Here is a 27,500-nt window from a genome sequence, read left to right as displayed (position 1 = left end):
AGGTAAAAAGATTTCGGGAAACGGATAAAGAACGAAGGGTAGAAAGTGCCAGGTATAAAGTCTAGAAAGCGAGTTAAGTGAAAATGAAGAGAGATCAGGAGAGTATTTGGACAAAAACAAGCTCATGATGTTGATAGAGCCATGTATCAGCGACTGACAATGATGTAAGGGTAGCTCACATTTATAATACAGTATTCATGGGCTGGACATCTCTGTGAGCTGATGAATAAAAGATATGAGAAGTCTAATTTGATTGATAACTGAGGCATAGGAAAAAGTGATGAGTAAGAGATATGAAAAGTCTAATTTTATCGATAACTGAAGCATAGGAAAACCTGAAGGTGACTATGAATGAATTCACAGTTTTCAAAGTGGAATGAATAGACGTAGGAGATGAAAAACACCAAGATATCTACGTAGGGGGTTAGTTCCGTCAGTACACCTCACGCGATGCACTGTAGGCATTAATGAAGGTTCTTTGATACGTCCCTTCGGCCACTTGCTGCAGCCCCTTTCATTCCTTTTACTGTACCGCCATTCATTCTATATTTCTTCCATCTTGCTATCCACCCAACGCGTATTTCATGGTGCAGCTGATAGGCTTGCCTCCTGTTACACCTTTCAAGCCTACCTTCTCTCAACTTCCTTTCCAGCACTGAATGGCCTCAACTCTATATTCCATTCCATTCCTTCACCAGGATATGATAGAATCACTGCAGAGTTGATTTATGTGCAACTGAAATGACACCTCTACTAACTATACCCTGTTTTTTTCCATCTGTCCATCCACCTGTGGTGTTTTTGTATGGTAACACTGCGTCCCGGGCTTTAAATAGTTACGCTATGTGTAAGTTTTAGGTAGATAAAAGGATATCTGGGTGTACATTTGCAACTGAAAAGTGTTTTAATATTTACTGTATGCGAATTACACCGTTAATATTCGAAATAGGATATTGTTATTATTGTTGAATGTAAGCTGAATGTAACTATCGAAAGCCTGGGACGCAGTGTTACCATACGCAAACACCACAGGTGGATGGACAGATGAAAAAAAAAAAAAAAAGAGTATACTTAGATGAAAAAAAAACCGAGTATAGGTATGTTTTGCGTAAGAAAGCCTGGCAATTGGGGATTGAAAGTTATAGTTCGGTCCTTAGCTGCAAACCCTTTCATTCCTTTTGCTAAATCACCATTCATACATCTTACATACCATTCACCCGCTGCTAACAATTGTTTCAGCATTATTTCCATTGTTTAGTTTTTGGTCTAAATTTTATATCCTAATTATTTGTGTTGAGTCATTATGCAGCAGTGAATGGAATATGAAAATCTCCTTCTGACGGCTTTCCACTGACCAGTATTATCGAAGTACGAAATACGAAGAACGAGGAACGAAATAGCTGTAAGTTCTTGTGGATTGGGCCGTGTGAAGTGAATTCGTAGTAAATATTGGGGTGTGGCCAGGAAAATTTCATTTCATCCTTTGCGGTTTTCCCTCCCTATAGAATTTGTAAAAAAATAGATAAATAAATAAATAAATAAATAAATAAATAAAAAATTAAAGAGAAGGTTTACATTGGAATAACAAAAGATACTTTACAGACATTGAATGTACAGATGTTGCGTTTTTAATCAGCATTTTGAATTGCATCACATATCTACAGATGGAACTCAGATTAAATCTTAGAAAGACAGAAATATTGACGACAGTCTTTACAAAGGGATGAAATAAAGCTGGATCGAGAAAAGATGAACGAGGTTGAGTCCTTCAGGTATTATGGAACAAAGCTTTCCAGTACAACTCCTCTTGAACTGGAGTTAAGTAAAAGGACTGGAACAGGCAGATCAAACAAGGGGTAGGATGAGTACGATTTGGAAACCGATTGGACTGAATTTACATACGAAAGTAAGATTATTCTTGAGTCTAGTACGTATTTCGATGTGGCAATGAAATTTTCGTTTAAATGATTTTATCGATTTGAGGATAATGCTTCAAGAAAAATATGAAGTCAGATGGCAGGATGTAGATGGACATACCTTAAGCGAAATTACGGAAGTTCTGTATGTAGGTAGGCTATTATTATTATTATTATTATTATTATTATTATTATTATTATTATTATTATTATTATTATTATTAGCATGAATTATGAAAGGGTGATGGAAGCTGGTTGGACATGTCCTTCGAACAACCTCTGGGAGAATAGGGCGTGGCAGTATCAGTCGGGCTCCTGTGGGCACCAAAAGAATTAGAATACCCAGGCTAGGGATGAGTGGAGATTTGTGGAAGATAAAGAAAGATAAAAAACTGGAATGTCATGCAGTTATGTAGGTGATATATTTGTGTGTTTCTCTCTCTCTCTCTCTCTCTCTCTCTCTCTCTCTCTCTCTCTCTCTCTCTCTCTCTCTCTCTCTCTTTCAGAGGAATGATTTAATTGACGGAATGTCATGCAGTGTTGGAGGCCATATATTTGCGTTAGAGTGCTCTCTCTCTCTCTCTCTCTCTACTGAGGAAAGATTTAATTGTCGGAATGACTCTGTGTTGGAGGCCATACACGAGGATTTATGCATGGGTGCTCTCTCTCTCTCTCTCTCTCTCTCTCTCTCTCTCTCCGGTCACGCAGATGTTTCGAACTTCGTGTGAAGTTTGTGTCTGGCAGCGACGTCGCCCAAAGGAATGTCTCCGGTTACGTTTCCTCTGACGAAGAAAGTTGAGGGGAGCTGCTGATGCCTGGCGTCAGGAGGCAGTGTTGGTTTCCGGAAAGTTTAGGTTGTTGTTGGCGTTGGGGAAAATATATCGCTTGTTGTAGTGTTTTGCTGTTGCTCATATTACAACTAATATTACGGTTGTTGCTATTTTTTTTTGCCGATACTACGGTTGTTGGTGCAACACCTATGGAAAAATAGAATAGGAAAAACAAGAAATAAATTTCCTATTATTTTCGGCGACGGTTTCTACTGCTGCTGTTACAACAACAACAACAACAACAACAACAACAACAACAACAACAACAACAACAACTACTACTACACTACTACTACTACTACTACTACTACTACTACTACTACTACTACTACTACTTGAACAGAAATTTATTGGTTATTTTTCGCATTCGATTTTTTCGTAGCTGTGATACCACCGACGACTGTAGTCGCAGTAAAAAAAAAAAAGAACAGAAACAGCTGTAGTTTTATTATTCTTCATCTTACCTTCCAATTGATTTTAATGCTGCACGCGCGCTTCAACACCGTCACCCTTTTTCCAAAGCGCCCTTCCTTCGTTCTGCATTGACGAACAGGCTGGCTGTTCAGCTAGAGATTTTCGCACCTGTCTGGATGAGGGGGTCGCGGAAGAGGCTCCTTTGACATTGATCCCCAGTCAAGTTGCGATGGATGCCCAGATCTCTCGCAAGATGAATTGCTCCTGGATGCTGATGTCGCTGAATTTCGTTGAAATACTCGGTGAGATGAAGGATCGTTGGGCAAGAGAGAGAGAGAGAGAGAGAGAGAGAGAGAGAGAGAGAGAGAGAGAGAGAGAGAGAGAGAATTACCATATGAGATGCTGAACTTTTTGTAGAGAGAGAAGTTGTGTTGTTACGCGATACGCCTCATAGAAGTAACAGTTCCTCATCATGATCGTAATTGTTGCTTAAAGTATTGTTATCATTATCATTGAAACTATCATGAAGTATGTATATATTTTTTCTATACATAGACACATATATTCACATACATATATATATGTATATATACATATATATGTATGTATATATACATATATACATACATATACATGTATAGAAAAAAATATATACATACAGATATTGCATAATGGTGATTTAGCTTATGCAGTCGAGTTTCGGCTAATATACATACATACATACATACATACATAGTTTCTTTGCTGACATACATACATACATAAAGAAATATACATGTATATATATATTGTATTTCTTTATGTATGTATGTCTGTATGTATGCATAAATAAATAAGCTATGTATGTATGTATATCAGCAAAGAAACTATGTATGTATGTATTTTAGCCGGAACTCGACTACATAAGCTAAATCAAAATTATGCAATATCTGTTTAATGAAGCTCTCGCTCACCAGCATATACTTTAGAGCGAAATCACATTTACAGGTGATTGATAGATATTGCAACTGCCAGGTAATGACAGATGAGCTATCATGCACGTTTGTCATTTATTGGACAGTTTCAGTATCTATCAATCACTTGTAAATGGGATTTGGTGCAAATGTTATGTAGAGATAAGTTATACCCGTATATATACACAAAGTATACTTATGTATTTATATAACACGCACACGCATACATATATTTATGTATGCGTGTATGTATTTATATGTGTTTATAACACTACCTCCTCCCGTCTCTCTCTCTCTCTCTCTCTCTCTCTCTCTCTCTCTCTCTCTCTCTCTCTCTCTCCTGAGGCTAATTTTAGCTTTGTGAGTTTTTCCTTAAACTATGAAGGAGACAGAGAGAGAGAAAAAAAGTGGATTACTTTGTGTGTATTTGTATGAGAGAGAGAGAGAGAGAGAGAGAGAGAGAGAGAGAGAGAGAGAGAGAGAGAATTAAGCCTCTAATCTTCGTGTATCTGAACATTGTAAAATTCCTTTAACTATTTTAAAATCGACAGTTTTGATCGTTTTATTCCTCCTCCTCCTCCTCCTCCTCCTCCCTCCTCCATCCTCCTCCTCCTCCTCCTCCTCCTCCCCATTCCGCAGTGCCGTCCTCCTTGCCATCTGTAACTTCTTTTGTGAGTTTCTTTTCGTATTTTCCCCGAAGAAACAGTCTATCTCGTCGATCAGAAGCACGATTTACCTCTCGATCTCTACAGCTGAGACACGTGTATAGTGAATCACGAAGAAAATGGATGGGGGTGGGTGAGTGGAAGGGGAGGGAAATGGAGGGGGGGGTTGAGAAGGGATTGAGGGGAGTTCAGGAATAGGAGGAGAGGGTGAGGAACCCCCTCTGGTGTCTGGAATGGGGCTGGAATCAACAGTCTCGGCTTTTCTCCCTTCCAGGCCCTGACCTATTTTTGGCGTTTATGTCTTCTCGTGTGCGTATGAGGGTCAGAATATTATTCTTGTGTGTGTGTGTGTGTCTGTGTTAGTGTGAAGTGTGTATATATATATATATATATATATATATATATATATATATATATATATATATATATAAATGGAAGTATGTATGTATGTGCCCACATATCCTTTGAAATGCATGGAGCAATTACAACCAAACCTGGTATACAATATAACTTATCATCTGGAAAGGATTAGTGTTGGAGCAAGCCATCACTGGCACAAAGGGCGGGCTGTGAGAACGGGTTGGGAAGGAAGTGAAATGTAAAAATAACAGAAAACGACAGATATTAGTATCCTATCCATAGTTCTCGAGGTCGCTGAGATGAATAGTGACGCTCCCGATGCCCTTCAAGTCCAAGTTCAGGCCCAGTTCGAGCGAGAATTGGTGAAATAGGAATTGTCAAAAATACTAGGCAATGTAAATGAAGTGAGCGAGATAGAGAGTAGAGGGGGTTTGGGAGGAGAGAGAGAGAATGAGTTTATTGGTAATCATTCTGAGGTGTCCCGGGCAGTGCTTGGTTGGTCAGGTAATATATATATATATATATATATATATATAATAATATATATATATATATATATATATATATATATATGTATATATATATGTATATATGTATACGCATAAATACATCTTGAACAGTTTTGTAAGTTTTGTAATTCGAAGTGAAGCCAGTGATTTTGTAGTGCGTACACTTCCAGGTCAAAATTGAGTCTCTCTCTCTCTCTCTCTCTCTCTCTCTCTCTCTCTCTCTCTCTCTCTCTTCTCTCATGCTCTAGGACACTTATTAGTGTATTCAAGTTGAAAGGAAAGCAAGCGTTAACAATTTGTATTGTTATTAAATTGACTTGAATAACCACATTGTTCCTGAAGATGTTGATAGATTAATTCTCTTGAACACTCATTTCAAGTTTTTTTTTTATATAGAACGGATGTTCCTTGATATTTTTTTTATAGTTACTTGGTTGTTACTTAGCTTAACGATTGCGCTCTCAGAACACAACTAGGTATTTTTATCTCAGATAATAACTTTTGTGTTAAATTGATCGGTTGCTGTTTCACTGTGATTTCCTTCATAAAGCAATGGTCGTATTTTGATAAATAATGAGTTTTATTTATGTATTTTTTTGAGAAAGAAACGATACGTCACTGAGAGAAACGAAGGCGCATGTCGTGTGAGAAAGAATGGGTACGTACCGAGAGAAACGAAAGAGCATCATGTAGCAAAAGGCGTGAGCGCAGTCCAGATTTACTTTCAGCATCTTGGAGTGTATTTTTGTTACAGCCTCACCAGGCTTTACCGGCAGGGTACTAAATTTTGTTGCGTTACCGGTGTGTCTTGCCCCTTGGGATCTGGAAGTGTCTCTCTCTCTCTGCTGTGCAAAACCTTACTAGGACCCATCATCCTTCAGTAATGTTTCGGCTGTCGACACACGGCCATTTCGAAATATTTAAATGCGTTCAATATCTGATATTTGTTTGGCAGAACTCTCAGAGTAACTCGACAAAAAAAATAAAAAATGCGCCGATAGAGTTTTCTGTACAGCGTATAATGCTGTATGATGATACCCTCAGCCACGGCCCGGTGGTGGTCTGCGTTGTTTTTTGAATAAAATTAAAAAAAAACTGGGGCCATAGTGCTACAATTTAGTATGTTTGATGGTTGGAGAGAGGATGATCAACATGCCAATTTGCAGCCCTCTGCCCTCAGTAGTTATTAAGAGGTGAGTGCGGACGGAAAAAGTGCGGTCAAACAGTACTTCTCTTTGACAGAACACACACACACACACACACACACACACACACACACACACACACACACACACACAAGGAATATTTTGATCTTATTACATGCCAGACCATCAGAATAACTCTGACTAAAATCGTGAAGATATTTGAATGTCAGTATAAGTGAGAGATGACGAGCCAACCAGAGCAGAAAGAAATCGTGACCTAAGGGCAACACAGAATGTATTTCGAGAGAGCGAGGTATCTGAATACCGTCTTTATCGTGGTTCAATCTCTCAAGTTTAGAATCTTAAGATTTACCTTTATGAATGGACTTGATAGAAGACATTTGTGAAAGGGTTGCAATCAGGAATGGATTATTGACCAGTCACACTTTTTTTTAGTAATTTTGTGCAGTTATTATTTCTTAGTGGTTAGCTAGAGCTGCCGTTGACTAACTTGTTTACGGTAAAAATGGTTACATTATTGCTGCTAGTACTGTTGTTTGCTAGTTGCTGCGGTGAATGGTGAATAAGGGTGATAATAATAGTATTTCGATTAAATTTTTTTTTATAGTTTATTTGTAATTTTGTAGAAGGGGATAAGGCTGTAAATACTTGGCAGTCGATCGAGCTGTAAACATGGAAAAAAAAAATAGTAATATATTATTATTATTATTATTATTATTATTATTATTATTATTATTATTATTGTTATTAGTTGAATAGAATGCCAAAATTCAGCGAATTAGTCTTAATATTATATTATCTTTTCTATTTTTCTTATTACTCGCTTCTCTGGCTCAGCGATACTTCATAATAATTGGCCAATATTCATATTGGGAGAAATCTAAACAATGCTGAATGTGATGTTTTATTTGAACAGGATTATGCTGTCAATACTGGTATTATCATTATATTGGTGTACAGGAATGGCGGATCTCAAGTCCAGGTCAAACAGGGGTTGTCGTCGGTGTTGGTATTACTCCATAAGCGAGGTCATTGTCAGACCGGGGTCGTCTTCGGTGTTCACGTAGGTCATCTTCCTGGCTGGTCAGCAGGAGAAGTAAAGAGATGGTGTCTGCATGCTGGTATTTATAGCGGCTCGAATCTTAGTGTTGGTTTCTGATTGGTCGAGCCATTTCATTCAACGGAATTTTTTTTTAAAAGAGGGTCCTGTTCCAAAATATCATTATTAATATTATTATTAATCCCATGATTTATCTGGTATCGTTTGGTTGGAGGGAGTCCAAAGATCCCCACCATGCCTCTTGGACCCTTTACCATCTTACAACCCTTACGGTCCGCCTTTGAGTGAGGACCATATGTAGCATAAGGCCGACTTCATCCAAACCAGCCTCCACTCATCCCCATCAGCTTATTGAAGTAGTTGACGTGTCAAGATCACTTCAAATGACAGTAATAGAAAGTGTTCGTGGATACTGAAAAGTACTGAATAAATTTAAAAATAAAATTGTCAAAATGAAGGGTAGATATGAACCTTCAGAGGAACAATGAAGACCAAAACGTAGCCCCAGGCACTTGTGAAAAGGGTCTGAACAGAAACTGAATGCATTGGGATCACTTGAAACCTACTCTTGTCAGTAGTCAACATTAGATAATTTGAAATTATGGATTTATTTCAAACGTATCCCAAGTGGCTACTCCTAATACTTTGAATTGCCTGCTGGTATCGTCTTACCTCGAGAGCAATTGCTGTCATTTGAAATGTGTGGTTCTTCTGAAACTCAAGTCTGAAAAAAGTCACTGTTGGAAAGAATTTTTTTTTTCTTTTTTTTTTTTTTACAACGTCCTTCAAGGGGAGAGAATGATGAGTTTCTATTCGGAAATCAGATGAATCCGCTGATGCGGAACTTACGGTTAGGGCTAACGAATACCAGATTAATTAATGAGTTTCTCTCTCTCTCTCTCTCTCTCTCTCTCTCTCTCTCTCTCTCTCTCTCTCAGGATTACTTTGACTTCCTGGTTTCTCATTTGTGAGATTTGCTGATATATTTGAGTCACTGTTATCAGTGGTGGATTTAAAGGGCGGGCGGGGAAACTCCACCTAGTTACGTGCCGTCCCCATGGATATGAAATATAACATTGTATTCTTCTAATAAATCATTATTAGCAGCAAAATATTCCTAAATAATTAAATATTGGTATATGTGTACCGTATGTGGGTAAATGTTACAATGTATATATATATATATATATATGATATTATATATCCTAATATAAAATATCTAAATAATTAAATATTATATACCAAATTTGTACGTATTTAAATTTAAAATTATATATATAATATATATTTATATATAATAATATATATATATATATTATATATATATATTATATATATAGATATATATATATATATGTGATAATCCTAAGTGCCTACCCCCCAATGAAAGATTTCTGGATCCGCCACTGACTCTTATGCTGACTGAAGTTAATGCTGCATAAATGAGAGAGAGAGAGAGAGAGAGAGAGAGAGAGAGAGAGAGAGAGAGAGAGAGGAGAGAGACGAGAGAGGGACTCATTCTTTAAAGGTGGATCATTTTAGAAGTGAGGGAAAACGAGTGAAAGTTAAAAGAAAGTGAAACTCAATTAAAAATTTTTGTATAATGCTGTAAATGGAAATATTCATTATTTACTTTAGGTATAATTTATCATTGGTATCTAAGACGTGAAAGAAGATTATGAGTCACTCGGATCTAACATTTTCTCTCTCTCTCTCTCTCTCTCTCTCTCTCTCTCTCTCTCTCTCTCTCCAGGACTTCCTAGTTGACGGAGGCGTTTGCATAGGTCCTGAGAGATGGCGGCGAGTGATACGTCACGCTGTCGACCTTCTTCAAGTACCAGCTTGAGGAGGAGGAGGAGGAGGAGGAGGAGGAGGAAGTAGGGCATGGAGGTGGAGGAGGAGCAGGTGGAGGAGTAGGTGGAGAGGCATTTTGGCGTGGGACAGCCCTGAAGGGAGTGAAAGGTGGAGGGCGACCTCTTGAAATGGCAGGTGGCGGAGTGGCTACCGGTTCCCAGCAGCAGGACAGGTGGAATTGAGAGAGAGAGAGAGAGAGAGAGAGAGAGAGAGAGAGAGAGAGAGAGAGAGAGAGTTTCCGAGAGGGTGGGGTTAGTTGGCCGCCAGACGCGACTCGAGCAACATTGCCACTGCTTTTGCTTGCCATTCACGCTGCTTGTGTGCGTGTGTGTGTGTGTGTCTGCCTGCCTGCCTGTTGTGCTGCTTCCGCTTTGCTTGCATCAGATCAGTCGGCAGCATTTTGATCTTCCGGGTATCCCGCTTGCTTCCGCTTCTTCCAAGGCGTGATTTTCTCAAGACAGACAAAAATAATTTTATGCAAGAAATTTAGAAAAAAAAAAACAAGTCATGTGTACGTCTTCCGTGCTCTTCGAAAATCACCAGGAACGATGCATTTGAGATGAGAATCTCCTTGATGAATGACTTTAATGAGTTTTGATGAATGTCGACGCCAGGGCATCCAGCAAGATCCTGTTATTCCCGACGATTTCTCATTAAAGGTGATTTAATGACTTAAGACGTTCAAAGCAAGTTTATGTCGGAGACAGTCTTGGGTCCTCCATACCAGCCAGTTTGACGTCCTATTCTAGGCTGAGAAAATCTCCGGAATTACTTTGAAATAAGGGAAATAAATCTGAATAGAATTTTTGGTGAGGATAACTGCAATATATACAGACCTTATTCCAAGTTGAAATTCCAGACGGCATTCCAAGCTGAAGTATTCGTGGAAATCATCAGAAAAGGAAGGGAAAAAGTTTATCCCGAATGTATTTAACTCTTGTGGGTGATCTCATCAGCCCAAGTGCCCGGAAAGATTAAGGAAGATTGAGCCAATCAATTAATCTCTCAAAGAAAAAAAAAATTTGAGCCGTTCAAATAGAGCTTTGACCTGAGTTGCCTCGAGTTAAGAAGAAAAAAAGAAGTTGGCAGTTTCCTTCGTCTATGTTTTGCTGGATTGTTCTTTAAAGACATCGGTGTTTCCTGGTAAACTTTCTGAAAAAATTAACGAGAGTCTGAATCTTATGAACAAGAACTAGCCATGAGAGACAGACTCAACTTGTCAAATTAAAAAACATATGTAATAGTCAGTTGTACAAAACAATACTTTTGTATCTTTGCTGAATTAAGAAGAAAGGAAGTGTGTGAAGGAAGCATCATCCCTTTGAAATACCAAGCAAACACACAAATACAGACAGAAAGAACGTCTCTGAGGATAACGAGTAGACCTCACAGATAACCAGTTGAAGCAACTTCGAGCGACATCAACTTTAATCAGTTTCAAGTCTATGGAGCTAATTTAAGTTTCAGCAAATATAAGGGAAATGAACCAAATATGAGAGCCAAGAACTAACAGGAAGTGTGCAAAACTATAAGGTAAAGGAATAATAATATCAAAACTTTTTCCTCAGAAGCTGTTCTTAAAAAGGAGTTTCCAAAAACCGTTACGAAAACTGGTGTGTCTTGAAGAACCGGCTATAGACGACTGTCATTGAAGAGAGAGAGAGAGAGAGAGAGCGAGAGAGAGAGAGAGAGAGAGAGAGAGAGAGATCATGTCGGTAACCGCCCGTTGAACATCAAAGCAAGAAAGGTGTCTCAAACCAACCAATGTTGAGATCAACGGGGGACTCCTTTGGAAGCAAGACGATCATCATCCACCCGCACAAGATGTTCACATCCAGACGCAAGAGCCTCCCGGACACCTCATCCATCTCGTCATCCTCTTCGTCAGCCTTCTTCAGCCCCTCCGGCGTCGTGGCCGGCAGGACCAAGAAACGGAGAGCATCCAATGGCTTCCTTAATCCAGGTAATTTGAGAGGAAGAAACGCCGAGGTGATTGTACTTGTATAATGCGCCTTTTGTTTGTGAGTCGGTATGGATGCTTGTATGATTTGTTATGCCACTACGCAATAAAGTATACGTGTATATATATATATATATATATATATATATATATATATATATATATATATATATATACGTGTATAATGAATTTTTGTCTCATACACCGTGAAATTTTTTTATATTTACAGATATTAAGCCACAAATTTCATTTAGTTACCAACTGATCACAAGGGACCCAAGGGATATATATATATATATATTATATATATATATATATATATATTATATATACATATACATATTTATATACATGTATATATTCATATGTATGTATATTTATATATATATATAATATATATATATATATATATATATGTGTAATATATGTGTATGTATGTATATATATATATATATATATATAGATATATATATATATATATATATATATATATATATGTGTGTGTGTGTGTGTGTATGTATGTATGTATGTATGTATATATATATATATATATATATATATATATATATATATATATATAGTAACTGAAATATTTTGTCAAAACAGAATTCCATTTAATAAAAGGAGCCCATAAAAAACGCCAAACTGTAGAGTTAATAATGCTATATTTCAGAGACCAACTGTGCATCTCCTGAGTCAGGTGATGAATGAGGAGTTACAGAAATGTGGTATTTATGCCAAGAGGTTCAGAGGTCAGCCGTTATGTCACCCCAGTTGACAATTTCTCTTTATTCTTCTTAGTCGCCGGTTGGAGGAAGGTTTTACCTGTAATGTCTGACTCCCAAGCTTCTATTGAGAGGTTCATAGTGTTCCTTTGATTAATCAAAACTGATTCTACCATCGTGCTTTTGAACCGACAATTGCTGCAATAAGTTATACATGACAAATGCCTGTTTTTTTCTGTGATTGTGTTTATTTATTTGGTTTAAAATAGCTGAGCTCTGTTGTCCATATCTAACTGAACATTTATGCTGTATTAATCTCTGGGGGAGTGATCTACCTGTAAAGCAGATGTAGGATTGTTCAGAGTCGAGGCAAGAGATTTCGTACACCCCTGTGTCTTTTGTTGCATATTAATCAGGGATTTGTTTAGAGTGTTTAGGTAGGTAAAAGCAAAAGGGTTAGAGTTTTCAAGTATCTGATTCAACGGCTTAATCCTGTCCAGGTGTGGGATTTTTATTTAATCGATGGGTGTCTCTCTAGTCTTGTTTTGAGGGAAACGGTAGGAGATCATGTTAGCTTTATGGATCGCTTGCACAGTGAATGGTCAGGGTACTTTAAAGATGGCAGCTGCTTACGGATTAGTTCAAATTCCTTTTCCAGGAATTCCAGGAAGCAAATCCGTAAGGCTTTCATGAATAAATTGCTGGTTACGTCAATCTTGATAGAAATGGTATGATAACTAAAATAGGAAAGTAAAAATGTTGGTTTTCTGTATGTGGTAAATTTGTAGACTTTCACTGAGGTATTTGAATAGACAATTTACTGCGAACGTATTTTGCATATGCATCGAGTCAAGCTTGTCTAATTGTTTAACTTTCCGAGGCCTTCATCAGTTATTCAAAAGGCAGCACGGAAAAGTTATTCTTTACGAAACGCTCTCCTTTTGCCCTTTATACATTCATGCGTTCCCGTGCGAGTCCGTGCAGGTAATAATGTTATTTCTGGAACTGTCGTGCGCATTATGTTGTCACAAATCACGTTTGAAGACGTCAGCGATATGGACAACTTCGTTTCTGATTATATTTGGTTCGCTGATGTCAGCGTTTTCTCGGAAGTTTGCCGAGTGCTCAGAGGCGGGCAACAGAAAAAAAAAACAGCAACTTACGAACCAACATTCATGACGGATAAACATGTCAGCACACACACACACACACACACACACACACACACACACACACACTCAGATTTGTGTAAAGCAAACCGCATTCTGTGTATATGTAAATATAAGTATGACAGGTAACGCAAAATTTAACGTAAAACGTGTTATGTATCCGTATAACTACATATTCAAACGCAATGCCTGTTTCTCATTATGATTTTCGCGAAGCCGCTGCTGAGGTTGTGAAACCACTGACGTGTGTACAAGTGTGATTTCTCCCTGCGTGAAAGAAACAACTCTGCTAAGCTCTCCAGAATTAGATTCAGCCGAACGGTATCTAATGAGGGAGGAGGCACAAAGGGTTTTGGAAATTGCCATTGTTCGAACGAAGGTCCAGAGATCAGGCTCTTTAGAATTTGGTTCAGAGGACTATTGTTTTGGATAAGTTTCAGCAAAAGTCTGTTGCCTATTGAACCTCATCATTATTATTATTATTATTCTTCAGAAGATGAAGCCTATTCATATGGAACTAAGTGGCGTGGTTGGTATGGTGTTGGCTTCCCACCTCGGTGGTCGCGAGTTCGATTCTCGGCCATTCCATTGAGGAGTGAGAGATGTGTATTCTGGTGATAGAAGTTCACTCTTGACGTGGTTCGGAAGTCACGTAAAGCCGTTGGACCCGTTGCTGAATAACCAGTGGTTCCATGCAACGTAAAAACACCATACAAACAAACATATGGAACTAGCCATTGACTTGAAATTGAAGCTTCCAAAAAATATGGTGTTCAGTCGAAAGAAGTAACAGAAGATAATGGGGAATACAAAAAGAAATCTCTTATTGAAACAGAATGAACAAATTGATGGATAAATAGAAAGAAAAATGTAAGTAAATTATTAGAATACAATGAGAATTGTATAAGGCAGCAATGCACTGTATCTTCGCTTGAATTTTTGAAGTTCCAGTTGCACTACATCCTCAGGGAGACTGTTCCAGAACCTCTGGAACTGACTTCCAGTTGCACGACATCCTCAGGGAGACTGTTCCAGAACTTCTGGAACTGACTTCCAGTTGCACGACATCCCCAGGGAGACTGTTCCAGAACCTCTGGAACTGACTTCCAGTTGCACGACATCCTCAGGGAGACTGTTCCAGAACCTCTGGAACTGACGCGGAGTTGCAACCAGATTTCAGGTTAAGCTTACCTGTTGGATTTTTGAAAGTGCAGTTGCCGCTAGGCCTGGTGACCACATGATCTTTTTCCTTGACCAGACCCGAAGTAAAGGAAGGAAGGATGAAGGAGAGAAGAGGCACGAAGAGAATGTCAAAGTCTGTTGTAAAGAGAAAGAAAGATTCGGATTGCAAAAGGCTGGATTCATTTTGCTTTGTGGTTTGGTTCGTGACTGAATGCGGCTGTTTTCCTGTCATTATTCAAGTGCCGCATACCTGGAATGATCACTGTGTACTGGACTTCGCCAGAAGTGGAGCACTTTATCTGAAATTGAAACTTAAAACAAGAATTTTGACTTTTCTAGAAATTTTATTTGCAAAACTCAACTTTTCCTGGAAATTGTACCAAGACTTTAACTTTACATGAAATTTTACCTTATCCCAAATCTGAATTCTATCGGGAATGAAACATAATGTATTTTTTTGCATTTACCGAAAAATTACGTTTTATCCAATTTAAACTTTAAGAGGCGTTGAATTCTTGTAGGATTTTTATATTGGGAAGTTTTAATTTTGCTTAAATATTTAATTGACAAAGTTTGATTCTACCTAGCAGTTTTAATTGTAGCAAGAAATACATTTTTCCGGAAGTTTTAACTTTATTTGTAATTTATACAGCGGGAATACATTCATCGATGGAATTGCTTTTAATATACCTATTGTGACGGGATTTTTTTTTTTTTTTTTTTAGTTTTTTCATAAAATAAGTAGTTATGAATCGTTGATATTTATGATAATGAAAAGTTATTGTTATTGTTTTTGTTCTTAACGATTTTTTTAACCCATTTGAGCAAATTTCTATATAGAGATCAAGAATGGCTTGAATGTGTGGATTCTTGTCGTCATAGTTTACATTTGGTTTTTATTTTTTCACAGCATTTGACATAAACAGGTTCAGTTTTTTTTGTTTTTACTCGGTTCTGTTTTTACTTCATTAAGTACTTTGTATACACTGGACTAATTAGGTATTGAATCACTCCATTTTGTCAACAATGTTTTCATTAAAGTTAACGCTACCTTACCATTTTCATTGATTGTTACTACACATGTCACTCCTTTTGTGCAAAACGTCAGGAATTGCACTTTCTTTTCATAGCTGGTGGCATTGCACCTACTTGTTCGTTGTTCTGCATTTCTGCTCCTCTGAATTCTTGAAGATATATAGCACAGGCGGCATTTCACGCCCTGTAGTCTCGAATCCACTTATGCACGAAACTATAGCTGGTTCACTTAAGGTAGATTCATGGATGAGCCTTATTCTTACGAGACGTTTGTCTGGTGGCCGCTGATTGGCTGGTACCGGGAGGTAGGCAGCTCCCAGCCAATCAGCGGCCGCCTAACTAACGTCTCGTAGGCATAGGGCTCACCCAAGAATCTACCTTAAGTGAACCAGTTATAGTCAATGAATCCCCATTCCCTGTGTTCTAAAGCAGGCTTCGCTTTCATCAGAATCATTTTGATTCGGAGACAAAATATTTCGTTCAAAATAAATCCTCATCACCTACGCATTGTATTTCAGTTCATTCTATCTTTAACTTTTCGTTTGTCTGCATACCCTTTACAGCATTTTTTCCGCACTGAATAACTTCTCATTCACATGTTTCATCTCATTCACATGTTTCATAATTCCAGTAGGGGGTCAGTGCCGTCAGTACACCTCACGTTGTGCACTTCAACCCCTAGCTGCAATCCCTTTCATTACTTTTACTATACCTCCCTTCATATGCTCTTTCTTCCATATTACTTTCCTTCCTCTCTTAGCAATTGTTTCTTAGTGCAACTGCGAGGTTTTCCTCCTGTTACACCTTTCAAACCTCTTTACTCTCAGTTTCCTCATAGTTCCCAGCTGTAGCCTTTTGGCCTAAAATTTCGTTTCCAACTCCAGTGTTTATTGTCCTCCTGACTCAAAAGATACTCTTCAAGGTACTCACTCACCTGATGGGCCCTAACTTCAGTCTCTGCAGATAACATCTGTTTTTATGTATCATTTATTATTGGACACATTTGTTCATTAACCTTTCTCTCTGGAATGGCTCTCCTAAACAACGGCGGCAATTCTTGATACCGTCGAGCTTCAAGAAGGATTAAGGAAAGTCGATAGAGGAGGGTAATATATTGCCCCCCCCCCCCCGTTTATTCCCGCCACCTTAAAATGACAAACCCTCGGTATTACCAATCCCAATCTACCCGGGGATTGGGCACAAGGATTATACGGGAACAATTATATAAATATAAATATATAATTATATATATAAATAAAAAAATTATATATATATATATATATATATACAGTTCTGGAGGTTCGGGAACTCCATTCGTCATATCCATTCAGTGTAAATGGCAGACCATTAATCACAGTGCTGCCGAGTTCTACAGCCTCTAATAGAGAATGGTGTTGAGCTTGAAGGAACATGCATTCATGTGAAATTGTATCTATATACATACATATATATATACATATATATTATATATATATATATATATATATATATATATACTACATATATATATACATATATATTACGTAGGCTTAAAATATTAATCTTCTTTATCGTGTGAATAAACGGTTTACGTCTGACCTGTGTTGTTTATATATATGAATATATCAATGCACACACACACACACATATATATATACACATATATATATAATTTCTAAAGTCAATAGAGTAGCTCTCTCAAACATTCATGAAAAATCAAGTGCTTTCTTTAGTCACTGATGAAAACTGAGATCAGCCAATAATTGAGCGAAGGGGAGACCTCTCTCGAACTCCTGGGAACTTTGGACCTGTCCAAACTGGCAGTTGGAAGGAGTAAACTTTTCCTTGCAAAGTAAAGAAAAAAAAATACTTGCCGGGTAAAAAGTCTTTGGTCTTAAAAAAAAAAAACCGTTTGGGAAAGAAAGTTTTAAAGTTTTTGTTTGAAAAACAATGAAAACTTCTGGTTGGGGTCATTGGTCCTTTCCGGTTGAGTGTTGTACTTTGGCTTCATATATACTTGTTTATTTATTTATATATTTATTTATTTATTTATTCAAAAAATATTTTACGAATACAGGACTAATATGAAAAGTCATGCGAAACGAGAGGAATATATCGCCTCCCGTTATTTCCGATAACACTCACATTTGTCTCTTAAGTCATATATATCCGGCGGTCAGTAATGAAGAAAATGTAAAGCAAGCAAACTACAAAAAACAAACAAACCAGAATAGGCGCCCGACAATGGAGCAGCAGATTTATTGGTTGTTACCTCGTTGTGTCATTGCATTTTTCCACCAGAGAGTTGCGCCCATCTCTTGTGGGATGCTAGGGATGGACCTGGGGTGGGGGATGTTGGGGGGGTGGGGGAGTTGAAGGGGGGTTGGGGTTGAGAGGTTTTGTTGTCCCTAACCATGGGGAGGGGGGTGGGGGTGTTCAGGACGGCAATTTATTATCTCCACCATCGGCTCTTCCCGATCCTTCTTTGGGGTCCGTGGTATCCAGAATTAAAGATGCGTGGCCGTGCGTGTGTTTTTCCTTTCCTTTGTGCTCTCTCTCTCTCTCTCTCTCTCTCTCTCTCTCTCTCTCTCTCTCTCTCTCTCTCTCTCTCTCTCGATGTTGGAAGAGGGAGATAATGAAGATGGAGGTAAGTGCCATGGCTTGCTTTCTCTCTTTCTCTTAGTTCTTCCGGGATTGGGAGGTCGAGTGTTTTTTCCTTTCCTCTGTGCTCCCTTCCCTCTCCGCACGAAGAGGGAGATGATGATGGAGGTGGAGATAGAGGCGTGTTTTCATGGTGGCTCCTTCTTCCCTCTTCTTGGGGAGGTCGAGTGTCCAGGGTATTATTACTCCAGTGTTGTTGTCGAGTTAAGCTTTCATTAGTCATGGCATATTCCCTTATTAATTGGGATTTCTTAAGGGGACGTTTCGTTAGGGAGTTAAATGAATATTCTCGGATGAATTGAGATTCGTATTTTATCCCTTCCATTTGTTCGATCTTGAGATCCCATCTGATTGGAGTGTTTTTTTCTTTCTTTCTTTTATCTTTTATTTGTGCTGTTGTGGTGGACATTATTGATAACCATATGAGAATATCCAGTGATGTATGTACACACATAAATATACGAGTATTTATATTTGCTGATTTTTCATAGATTCTTTTTTTCCTTTAGAGAAAACCTCTTAAAGGAAAAAAGAATCTATACGAAATAAGCAAATACAAATACTCGTCTATTTATGTGTGCACATACAGCACTGGATATGCTCATATGGTTATCAATAATGTCCACCACAACGGCACAAATAAAAGATAAAAAACAAAAAAAAGACTCCAATCAGATGGGATCTGAAGATCGAACGAATGAAGGAGGTCAAATACCCTCAGTCTTGCCCTTTTAACTACGCTGTGAAAAGGTTGCTAACTCGACATCTTGTCCTACAATTACTCGAAAGACCGCATATGCTGATTGCATATGACAGTTCTTTGTGGTTATTCCCCCAGTTACCAGCCAGAACAACTTTGAAGAGTGGACGGCGTTCGTGTCATTTTAGAATGTTTTCGAAAGTTTCTGTTGAGGATGCAAGTTGAGCAATTAGGAGACTGACGGATGGAAAAGCACAAAAGTTAATGGGATTTTAAGTGAGTTGCTGCGGTACGATGTTTGGAAGTTTGGTTGAGTTTCAGCCTTGGCTTCCATAGACGAATTATATGACCTGTTAGCTTTACTTCTAATGGCTTATGTGACGGAATCACTTCCAATCGGCTTATGTGACGGAATCACTTCCAATCTTTTCACCAGTCATATTAAAAATCATTGCTTCATCTTCCTTGTCCCCACGTAGTACCTTCATCACCATACTCTTGATCACACTTACTCTCAACTTTCTTCTTTTGCAAACACTTACAAACTTTTACCACCTTCTCCAGCTTATCCTCACTATCACCAGTCAGTACTGTATAATCTAAAAATATCAACCATTTCAAATTCCTTTCCCGACTAGCTTACTGAATTCTAACATTATTCTATCCTTGGAGATTTTGAGCTGCCATGAAATGAAGATTTGGTACACTTTTTTTCAGGCCTAATTTTACCCCAAACCAGTCGCTCTGTCTGAATATTCTAAAACGCTGTACGTCCGTCATAACCAATTTTAATCCTTTTCAGCAACTTGTCTTCTATAGACAACATACATCCCGAGATTGACCACATTGCCTCTCTGTCAGCTTTATCGTATGTGTGTGTGTGTGTGTGTGTGTGTGTTCCACAGATTTCTTCCTTTTAAAATACTACGCCATCTATTTCGTCTTAGTCCTTTTGCCATCTGTCTGACTCTCTTCATCACAATTCTAATGTACCATTTAATTCTTACTGTCACCTCATACCTTACCTTTACATAATCGGGAAGTTATACCTCTCATTCGTTCTTTCAGAAGCTTTTCCTTGTCCATATATACCTCGCAAACCTTGGTCAGCCAGTCAGTCACACTATCGCCACCGTTCCAGTGCATCCCATTCGTGATAATCCCATCTCTCCCTTCTTCAGTCTCACAACATCTTAAAAATTCAATTTAGCAAGCATTCTCAAAGTTACATTAACTGTTTTCATCACTGCATCATTCAGCTCTACTTTAAATTTTTTTTTTATCATGTACTCACGAATTTTCTCAAGATATTCGCTTCATCGACCGAGGACTGCATTCACTTTATAGGGGATCTTATCATATCCATCTTTGGTTCTGAGATCTGTTTGTTCGCTAACATTTCACATTGCATTTACAAGAATAATTAATTATTCTAACCACCAGGTACCCAATTCAGTCTATAACTCAACAGCGGTCAACGGATTTTACAAGAAAAGGAATTTACAAGAAAAGGATTTTACAAGAAAAGGACTCGTGTCGTGTTTCATCTATGGAATTAAACTTTCATTACGTGTTGTTGGGAAAATTGGTAAAATGTGTGCGTGTGTGTATGTCTGCGTATTTCAGTGTAGATACTCAGACAGAAGGTTATATTTAGAAGTAAATGTGTTAATTTACGATCCGTTTCCATGACTAACTTGTTATTTTATTAATTATTTCTTGAAAGCGAGTCAGACTTCGTTTCCCCTAACAACGATTCTTTTTTGTAACTTCCATTTCAAATAACAGATACTTAGAATCTCTCTCTCTCTCTCTCTCTCTCTCTCTCTCTCTCTCTCTCTCTCTCTCTCTCTCTCTCTCTCTCTCTCTCTGACTGAGAGCACGATGCGAAGTCGAAGACATTTGCATCAGAAATTCACCTTCGAATTTCTGGGGCATAAATAACCCGAGTACAAAAGAATGAGATAACAAAAAAAAAAAAAAAAAAAAAAAAAAAAAACGAGGAAGAATTTTGTCTTCGGCTATGAGTGGGTCACGACGAACAAGTTTTGCAAGTCAGTGAGGCGTCTATTGTCCTTTGCATAATGGAGATTGCAGTCAGTGTCAAGTGTTGGCACTGCAGATGGAGAGAGAGAGAGAGAGAGAGAGAGAGAGAGAGAGAGAGAGAGAGAGAGAGAGATTGCATGCAGCTTTGTTGGTTGGATTTCCATTGATCCAATGAACAAGCAATTCATTTGCTTTTTGTGATTTAGTAAATGGAACTTGAGAAGATAATAATGACGCCTTATGAATCTATTTTGGTGTTTAAACCTCCACGATTTGATTCGTAAAGACTAAGTTTTTAAGGAGAGAGAGAGAGAGAGAGAGAGAGAGAGAGAGAGAGAGAGAGAGAGAGAGAGATTTCATTAAGGAATACGAAGGTGAATCTTTGGCATCATTTTTCACCGCCTGTTCATTAGTTGTAGTCACTCAAATATCAGGCCCATTTTTCACGTCCCTCCATTTGGAGTGAATGAAGAGAGCGTAATTTCTGTACGTACTTTGCTGGGAAATTTATTTTTAGGATAATCTGGATACTGCTATTTATGTCATGATTATGTTTTTGTTTTTGTAAAAACTGGTGATTACGGAGCTCGTAAGTTAGTAAGGATGGGGTTTTGTACTCGTTAGAGAATTGTCAATTAGGTTAATGTGGTCCGGGTAACTTTAGCTCCGCTGATTATCTCCGAGTTTCTATTGCTCCCATTATGTCGGAACTTCTTTTTTTTTTTTTTACATGTGTTGCAAAACGTCTGAATGCCTTTGGCAATGGCGCGCGCGCGTGTGTGTGCGCGTTTGGCTCTCCTGTCAGTATGTAGTGTCGCATACAAATCCTCATTCCAATCATGAAGTTCATATTACTGGTCTCAACTTTAGTTTTGCTTTGGACTGTTATTTATGAGGGCTTTGTTTTTAAACTTCGGCACGCGAGAGGTAGTGGACCATATCTTGGTATTGTTATTGAAATTTTGTATCTAATAGAGTGTAAAAGTAGTTGCCCAGTAGGCATAATAATGACTAATAATGACTACGGGTAAGCTATTTCGGGTGTTCCTGAGGGAAGTATTCTTAACCCATTACTTTTTATATTATGTACTGGCGGTATGCTGCTATATGACCTTGTAAACAAATTTATTGTTTGCGCAGGTGATGCCACTCTTCGCACTGATCCCATCTGAGTGCAGACCTGTGGTTGTTGAATCTCTTAATATACATTTAGCCAAAATTTGTCGACATTCCAAATTATGGGAAATGAAGTTAGATCCTAACGAAACTTCAAGTTTCCGGTGACCTTCCTATCCTGAGAAAATGTTTCCAATTCTTGAATTTTCCACCCTATGATTTGCCGCCGTTTGAACTCCAGCAACTAACCAGCATCTTAAAATGATGAACGATAACTTCAGTTGTATTAAAATGATGAACGATAACTTCAGTTGTATTATATGTCTTATGACTGATCTTGATGTGATGTTAACCTCATTGTGCTGCTGTAGGTACTAGATGTGTCACAGCTGTTACCGTCTATCCAGTGATATTAGATATACAGTGAATACTATCAGCCTTATGTCTTTTTGCCTTTGAGGTCCAGTACCATTTTATTTTTTGAGAATTTTTATTCATTATGTGACCGTATCGTGGATTGAACTTGCAACTCCTGCAGTTGAATCATTGGAACTTCAGAAGTTCAAACTTTGTTCAAATGCTTTTTTTTGCGTAGGTTGACTTGATCTGAGTATCGCTTCGTAGTTTATTTGTTATTTGTTTTACTTTACTACATATTTTATCGTCACTTTTTTTTCCTTTTCTGTACTGGCCTGCTTTCCTTGTTTAGGTCATACGGCTGGGATTATTCTGCTTTTGCAATTGGATTTATATACACCATGTGTTGTAAGGTTTGTGCAATCTGGTAGTCTCACACGTATTTTCTTTTATATACATCCTATCTCATACTATATATATATATAATATATACTATATATATATATATATATATTTATATCTAGTATATATACTAGCTGTTTATATATACTAGCTGACCAACCCGCCACTGCCCGGGATAACTCTGGATGACGATCGATAAACTCTCTCTCTCTCTCTCTCTCTCTCTCTCTCTCTCTTCTCTCTCTCCTGTTAAGATAGTTGCTTCAGTTACATTGCCCAGCATTTTGACATTTTATATTTTACCACTTCTCAACCCCTTTTACTATCGAGGCTGAACTTGGACTTGAAGGGCATTGAGAGTGGTGTCTCTGTTCATCCAAGTGATCTCAAAAACTATGGATTGGACACTTATATGTCATTTTTTTACATTTTATTTTTATACGCCCATCTTACCTCCACTACTTATTGGGGCTGAGCTTGGACTTGGCGGGCATCAGGAGTGTCACTTTCATCGCAACCTCAAAAACTATGGATTAACCACAAATATCTGTCGTTTTTGGTTATTTTTACATGTCGCCCCTCTCAACCTCTCTTCTTACTGGGACTGAACTTGGACTTGAGGGCCATTGGGATTGTCACTATACATCTCAGCAGCCTCGAAAACTATGGATTAGACTAATATCTGCCGTTTTCAGTTATTTTTATGTTTCAAACCCCTTCTCACACCTCCCTTTGGTGCCAGTGATGTCTTACCCCCAGTATTCTTTCCCAAATGATATGTCATATGTATACCAAGTTTGGTTGAAATTCCTCAATGCATTTTCAAGTGTATGTAGCACATACACACACATACATACAAACATACATCCTTATATATATATATATATATATATATATATATATATGTATGTATATGTGTACATAACTGAATCACGAAAATATGGAAGTGATGGATATATAAATAAAGACAAATTCTAACGAAGGCACGAGAAACAATGGAGTACTGCAAGGCCTTTCGACTAATAGTCATTTACTAGCTAAGTAAAGGACAAGAAGTCGAAAGGCCTTGCAGAACTTTGGTGTTTTGTTTCTTTTCCTTTGTGGAATTTGATATACTATATATATATATATATATATATATATATATATATATATATATATATATATATAAATGTATGTATGTATGTATATATCTACAACTGATCTATCCCTTGGAAAACGGAGTCTTGATAGAAAGAGTAAAACCAGCACTTGTACATAAAACATCCTTTATTTTGTTATGACTACCGGTTTCGGAGTAACTGTCTCCATCATCAGGTCTATACAAAAACACAAAGAAAAAAAAAGAAAAAAAATCACTAAATTACGATCGATCATTGGGATGAAGTAATGTTACACAAAAGTTACATTGTATATATAATAAAAAAAGAGTAATGTACAAGGATAAAAAAAGAGGAAAGGAAACAATATTAAAAAAAGTAAATACCTGCATCATGAAGGCATACAAATATACACACTAAAAATTTTAAAAGCACAGCATCTCCGTGGACCTCTCGTTGTTACTGAGGGAAGGTTTCAACTTTAAAGTGTAGAGACTTTCTACTATTGCCAGCTCCATAGGGGGCACTCGACTAGAGAGAAGGGAAAATGAATCTAACCTTAGTGGGTGATCACTGTTTTCTGCGTGATCCCGTATGGCACTGAATGGTGGTTTTGCTAAAAGCCTGTTTGTCCTAACTGATCTTCCTAAGTGTTCAAACCATCGTACACGTGCTTGGCGCTTTGTTTTTCCCACGTAAATTACATTACAGCAGTTGCACTCGTATTTATAAACAACATGAGACTGTAGTACTGGGGGTACGATGCTTCCTTTTCTCTTTTTTTTATGCTTGTACATTACTCGTGTTTTATTACATATACTCTGTATCTTTTGTGTAACATTACTTCATTCTAATGATCGATCGTAATTTAGTGATTTTTAATTTTTTTCTTTCTGTGTTTTTGTATAGACCTGATGATGGAGACAGTTACTCCGAAACCGGTAGTCTTAACAAAATAAAGGCTGGTTTTACTCTTTATATGTATATATATATTATGTATATTATATATGTATATATATATATATGTATATATATATGTATATATATATATGTATATATATATAATGTGTGTATCCTCTCTCTCTCTCTCTCTCTCTCTCTCTCTCTCTCTCTCTCTCTCTCTCTGCATCTGACACCATCAATAAGGAATGCTTCCTAAATCCAATAATGCCAACAGGCGGATTGGACGGGTTGATTTAAAATGTTTATTCATTACAGGCGCCCTTGTGATTATCCTTCATCTATTATTTCGCAACTTGGTGTTGGTTGAGCGATGTATGATGATGTCTCCCTGTTTGTCGCTGGCGTTCTTGATGACAGAATGTTCACGTTTCAATTTCATGCGGATGTATAAGTGGAATTATCGACCAGAACTTTTCAGTAACAAAAAGCGAGAAGGCCTGGTATACAAAGCTTGATGTCTGACCCGGAAGAAAGCTGCAAACCTCTTTATTTTAGAAATTTCATAGCCTGGGTTGAAAGGAGGAGACGGATCGTTTATCACGCTTGTTCAGGGATTAGTTACACGATGCTACGCGTTTCGAGGTATACTGAATTTTCATGCCAGGGATTACCTTGACCTTTTGGGTGACTCCAGACCCTCGATGAATCGCCCAACAGGGTTCCATACCCCTTTTGCTCAAGTCCACCTGAGTCCTGTGTTGACAGCATAACCTAATATACATAGTTTAATACGTAATTCAGGTATGAATAGCTAGGAATAGAACATACAAGAAAATGAAAAGCATTTATAGTTTTATATAGTTATTTGTTTACAAAATGTATACCCATGTATACCTTGACACATTAAAATCAAATATAAACAAATATCCATAGATCAGTCCCATACCCCCAACATGTGGATACCCGCTGTTAAGAGCCCCTGTGCAATAGGGAAGATGAGTTACATCTTGTTTTATTTGATATTTCCATTTTAATATTCATTTGAGAGAGAGAGAGAGAGAGAGAGAGAGAGAGAGATTGAAAATGGATGGATACGAAATCTCTTCCTTTTGTGAGTGACGATCAACGTGATGTCGCTGAAGTTCCTAACAAAGGCCGATGCTTTTCCATCTACTTGATAGGAATTCCGACGGTGGAGCCTCACCTCTTGCGAATATCTTTCGTAAGATTCTTCTTTTATCACGGAAAGAATCACTTTTTAGTTTCCTTTGAAGAAAAACTATTGAGATGGCTTTGTCAGTCCGTCTGCACTTTTTTTCTGTCCGCCCCCAGATCTTAAAAACTAGGGAGGCTAGAGGGCTGCAAATTGATATGTTGATCATCCTCCCTCCAAACGTCAAATATACCGAATTGCAGCCCTCTATCCTCTGGTTTTTTTTTTTTTTATTTGAAGTTAAAGTTAGCCATGATCGTGCGTCTGGCACTGCAACAACACAGGCCACCAAGGCCGGCTGAGAGTTTCGTACAGCATGATAGGCGGTACAGAAAATTCGATTGCTCCGAAGAAACTTACGCGCATTTTTTACTTGTTTTTATTGCTGTTGGTTTATCATGAACCATATTATTATTGTTGAGGATGTTTGCCATCAGAAAATGTAGAATATACAGCATACGATTGTTTATTTCTTAAGCAGGGTCTCTATATCGTGGATGGAATCGGTCATGATGTTGAAGAGCATTGTTGTGGAACTTAGTTGGTTTGACATTATGAAAACGCGCAACTTATACCAGATGTGCTCGTGGTTATTGTCAGTGACCTCAAATTGAAGACGTATTGTCACACTTGATACTAAAATTCACCTCAGACAGTCACCTTTAGTAAGGGCTAAGTTGAATGATGCATGTTGCAATGCAGCAGTCCGACACCCAGGAAATGTCTGAGTGGACTGTGAGAGCAAAACTCGATTCCACCGAACTTTCGGAATTTTGCCGAAATGACCCGCGACGTCATTTGCATTCATCCTTCAACAGATAATCCCGGCCTCATTCGTTCTTTTAACTGGTTAGAGTCGAGAGTTTAAGCCTAGTTTGGACCATTCACGGGTTCTTTATGGCTCTCTTTCAGGCCCTGTGAACCATGACAGAATGGCCTCATTTCCTGTTCATATGTGGACACATTTTTATCCTCCTAGTCACATGTACATTTAATCTCCCGTAGGGTGTCTGTGTTGTCAGTGGATCTCATGCGGTGCACTGTAGGCACTACTTATTGTTCTTTGCAGCGTCCCTTCGGCCCTTAGCTGCAGGCCCTTTCATTCCATTTACTGTGCCTGCGATCATATTCTCTCTCTTCTCTGTCTTCCTTTCTACCGGCTCCTAACAATTGATTCATTGTGCACTGCGACGTTTCCCTCCTTTGACGCCTTTCAAACCTTTTT

At 38.0% G+C, this 27,500-nt stretch overlaps 1 protein-coding gene across 11 annotated transcripts in view; it reads left to right on the top strand.

The window, feature by feature from the left end:
• Positions 1–27,500, top strand: part of LOC135219219 (dystrobrevin beta-like) — a 487,262-nt gene that overhangs the window by 156,687 nt on the left and 303,075 nt on the right. For 2 of the 11 annotated variants that reach the window (XM_064255799.1, XM_064255792.1), the window contains exon 1: positions 9,951–11,690. The exons of 2 other annotated variants lie outside the window; for them this stretch is intronic. In XM_064255799.1, the coding sequence (XP_064111869.1) occupies positions 11,492–11,690 (199 nt within the window). In that variant the 5' untranslated portion in view covers positions 9,951–11,491. Of the gene's footprint in view, positions 1–9,948; positions 11,691–27,500 lie in introns of those variants that run through there. 7 more of the 11 variants (XM_064255791.1, XM_064255789.1, XR_010315395.1 and 4 more) reach the window with 5 other exon arrangements.

Source organism: Macrobrachium nipponense, chromosome 1 (genome assembly GCF_015104395.2).
Source record: "Macrobrachium nipponense isolate FS-2020 chromosome 1, ASM1510439v2, whole genome shotgun sequence".
Lineage (NCBI taxonomy): Eukaryota > Metazoa > Arthropoda > Malacostraca > Decapoda > Palaemonidae > Macrobrachium > Macrobrachium nipponense.
The sequence above is the reverse complement of the archived record's forward strand: the minus strand, read 5'-3'. Positions and strand labels throughout refer to the sequence as shown.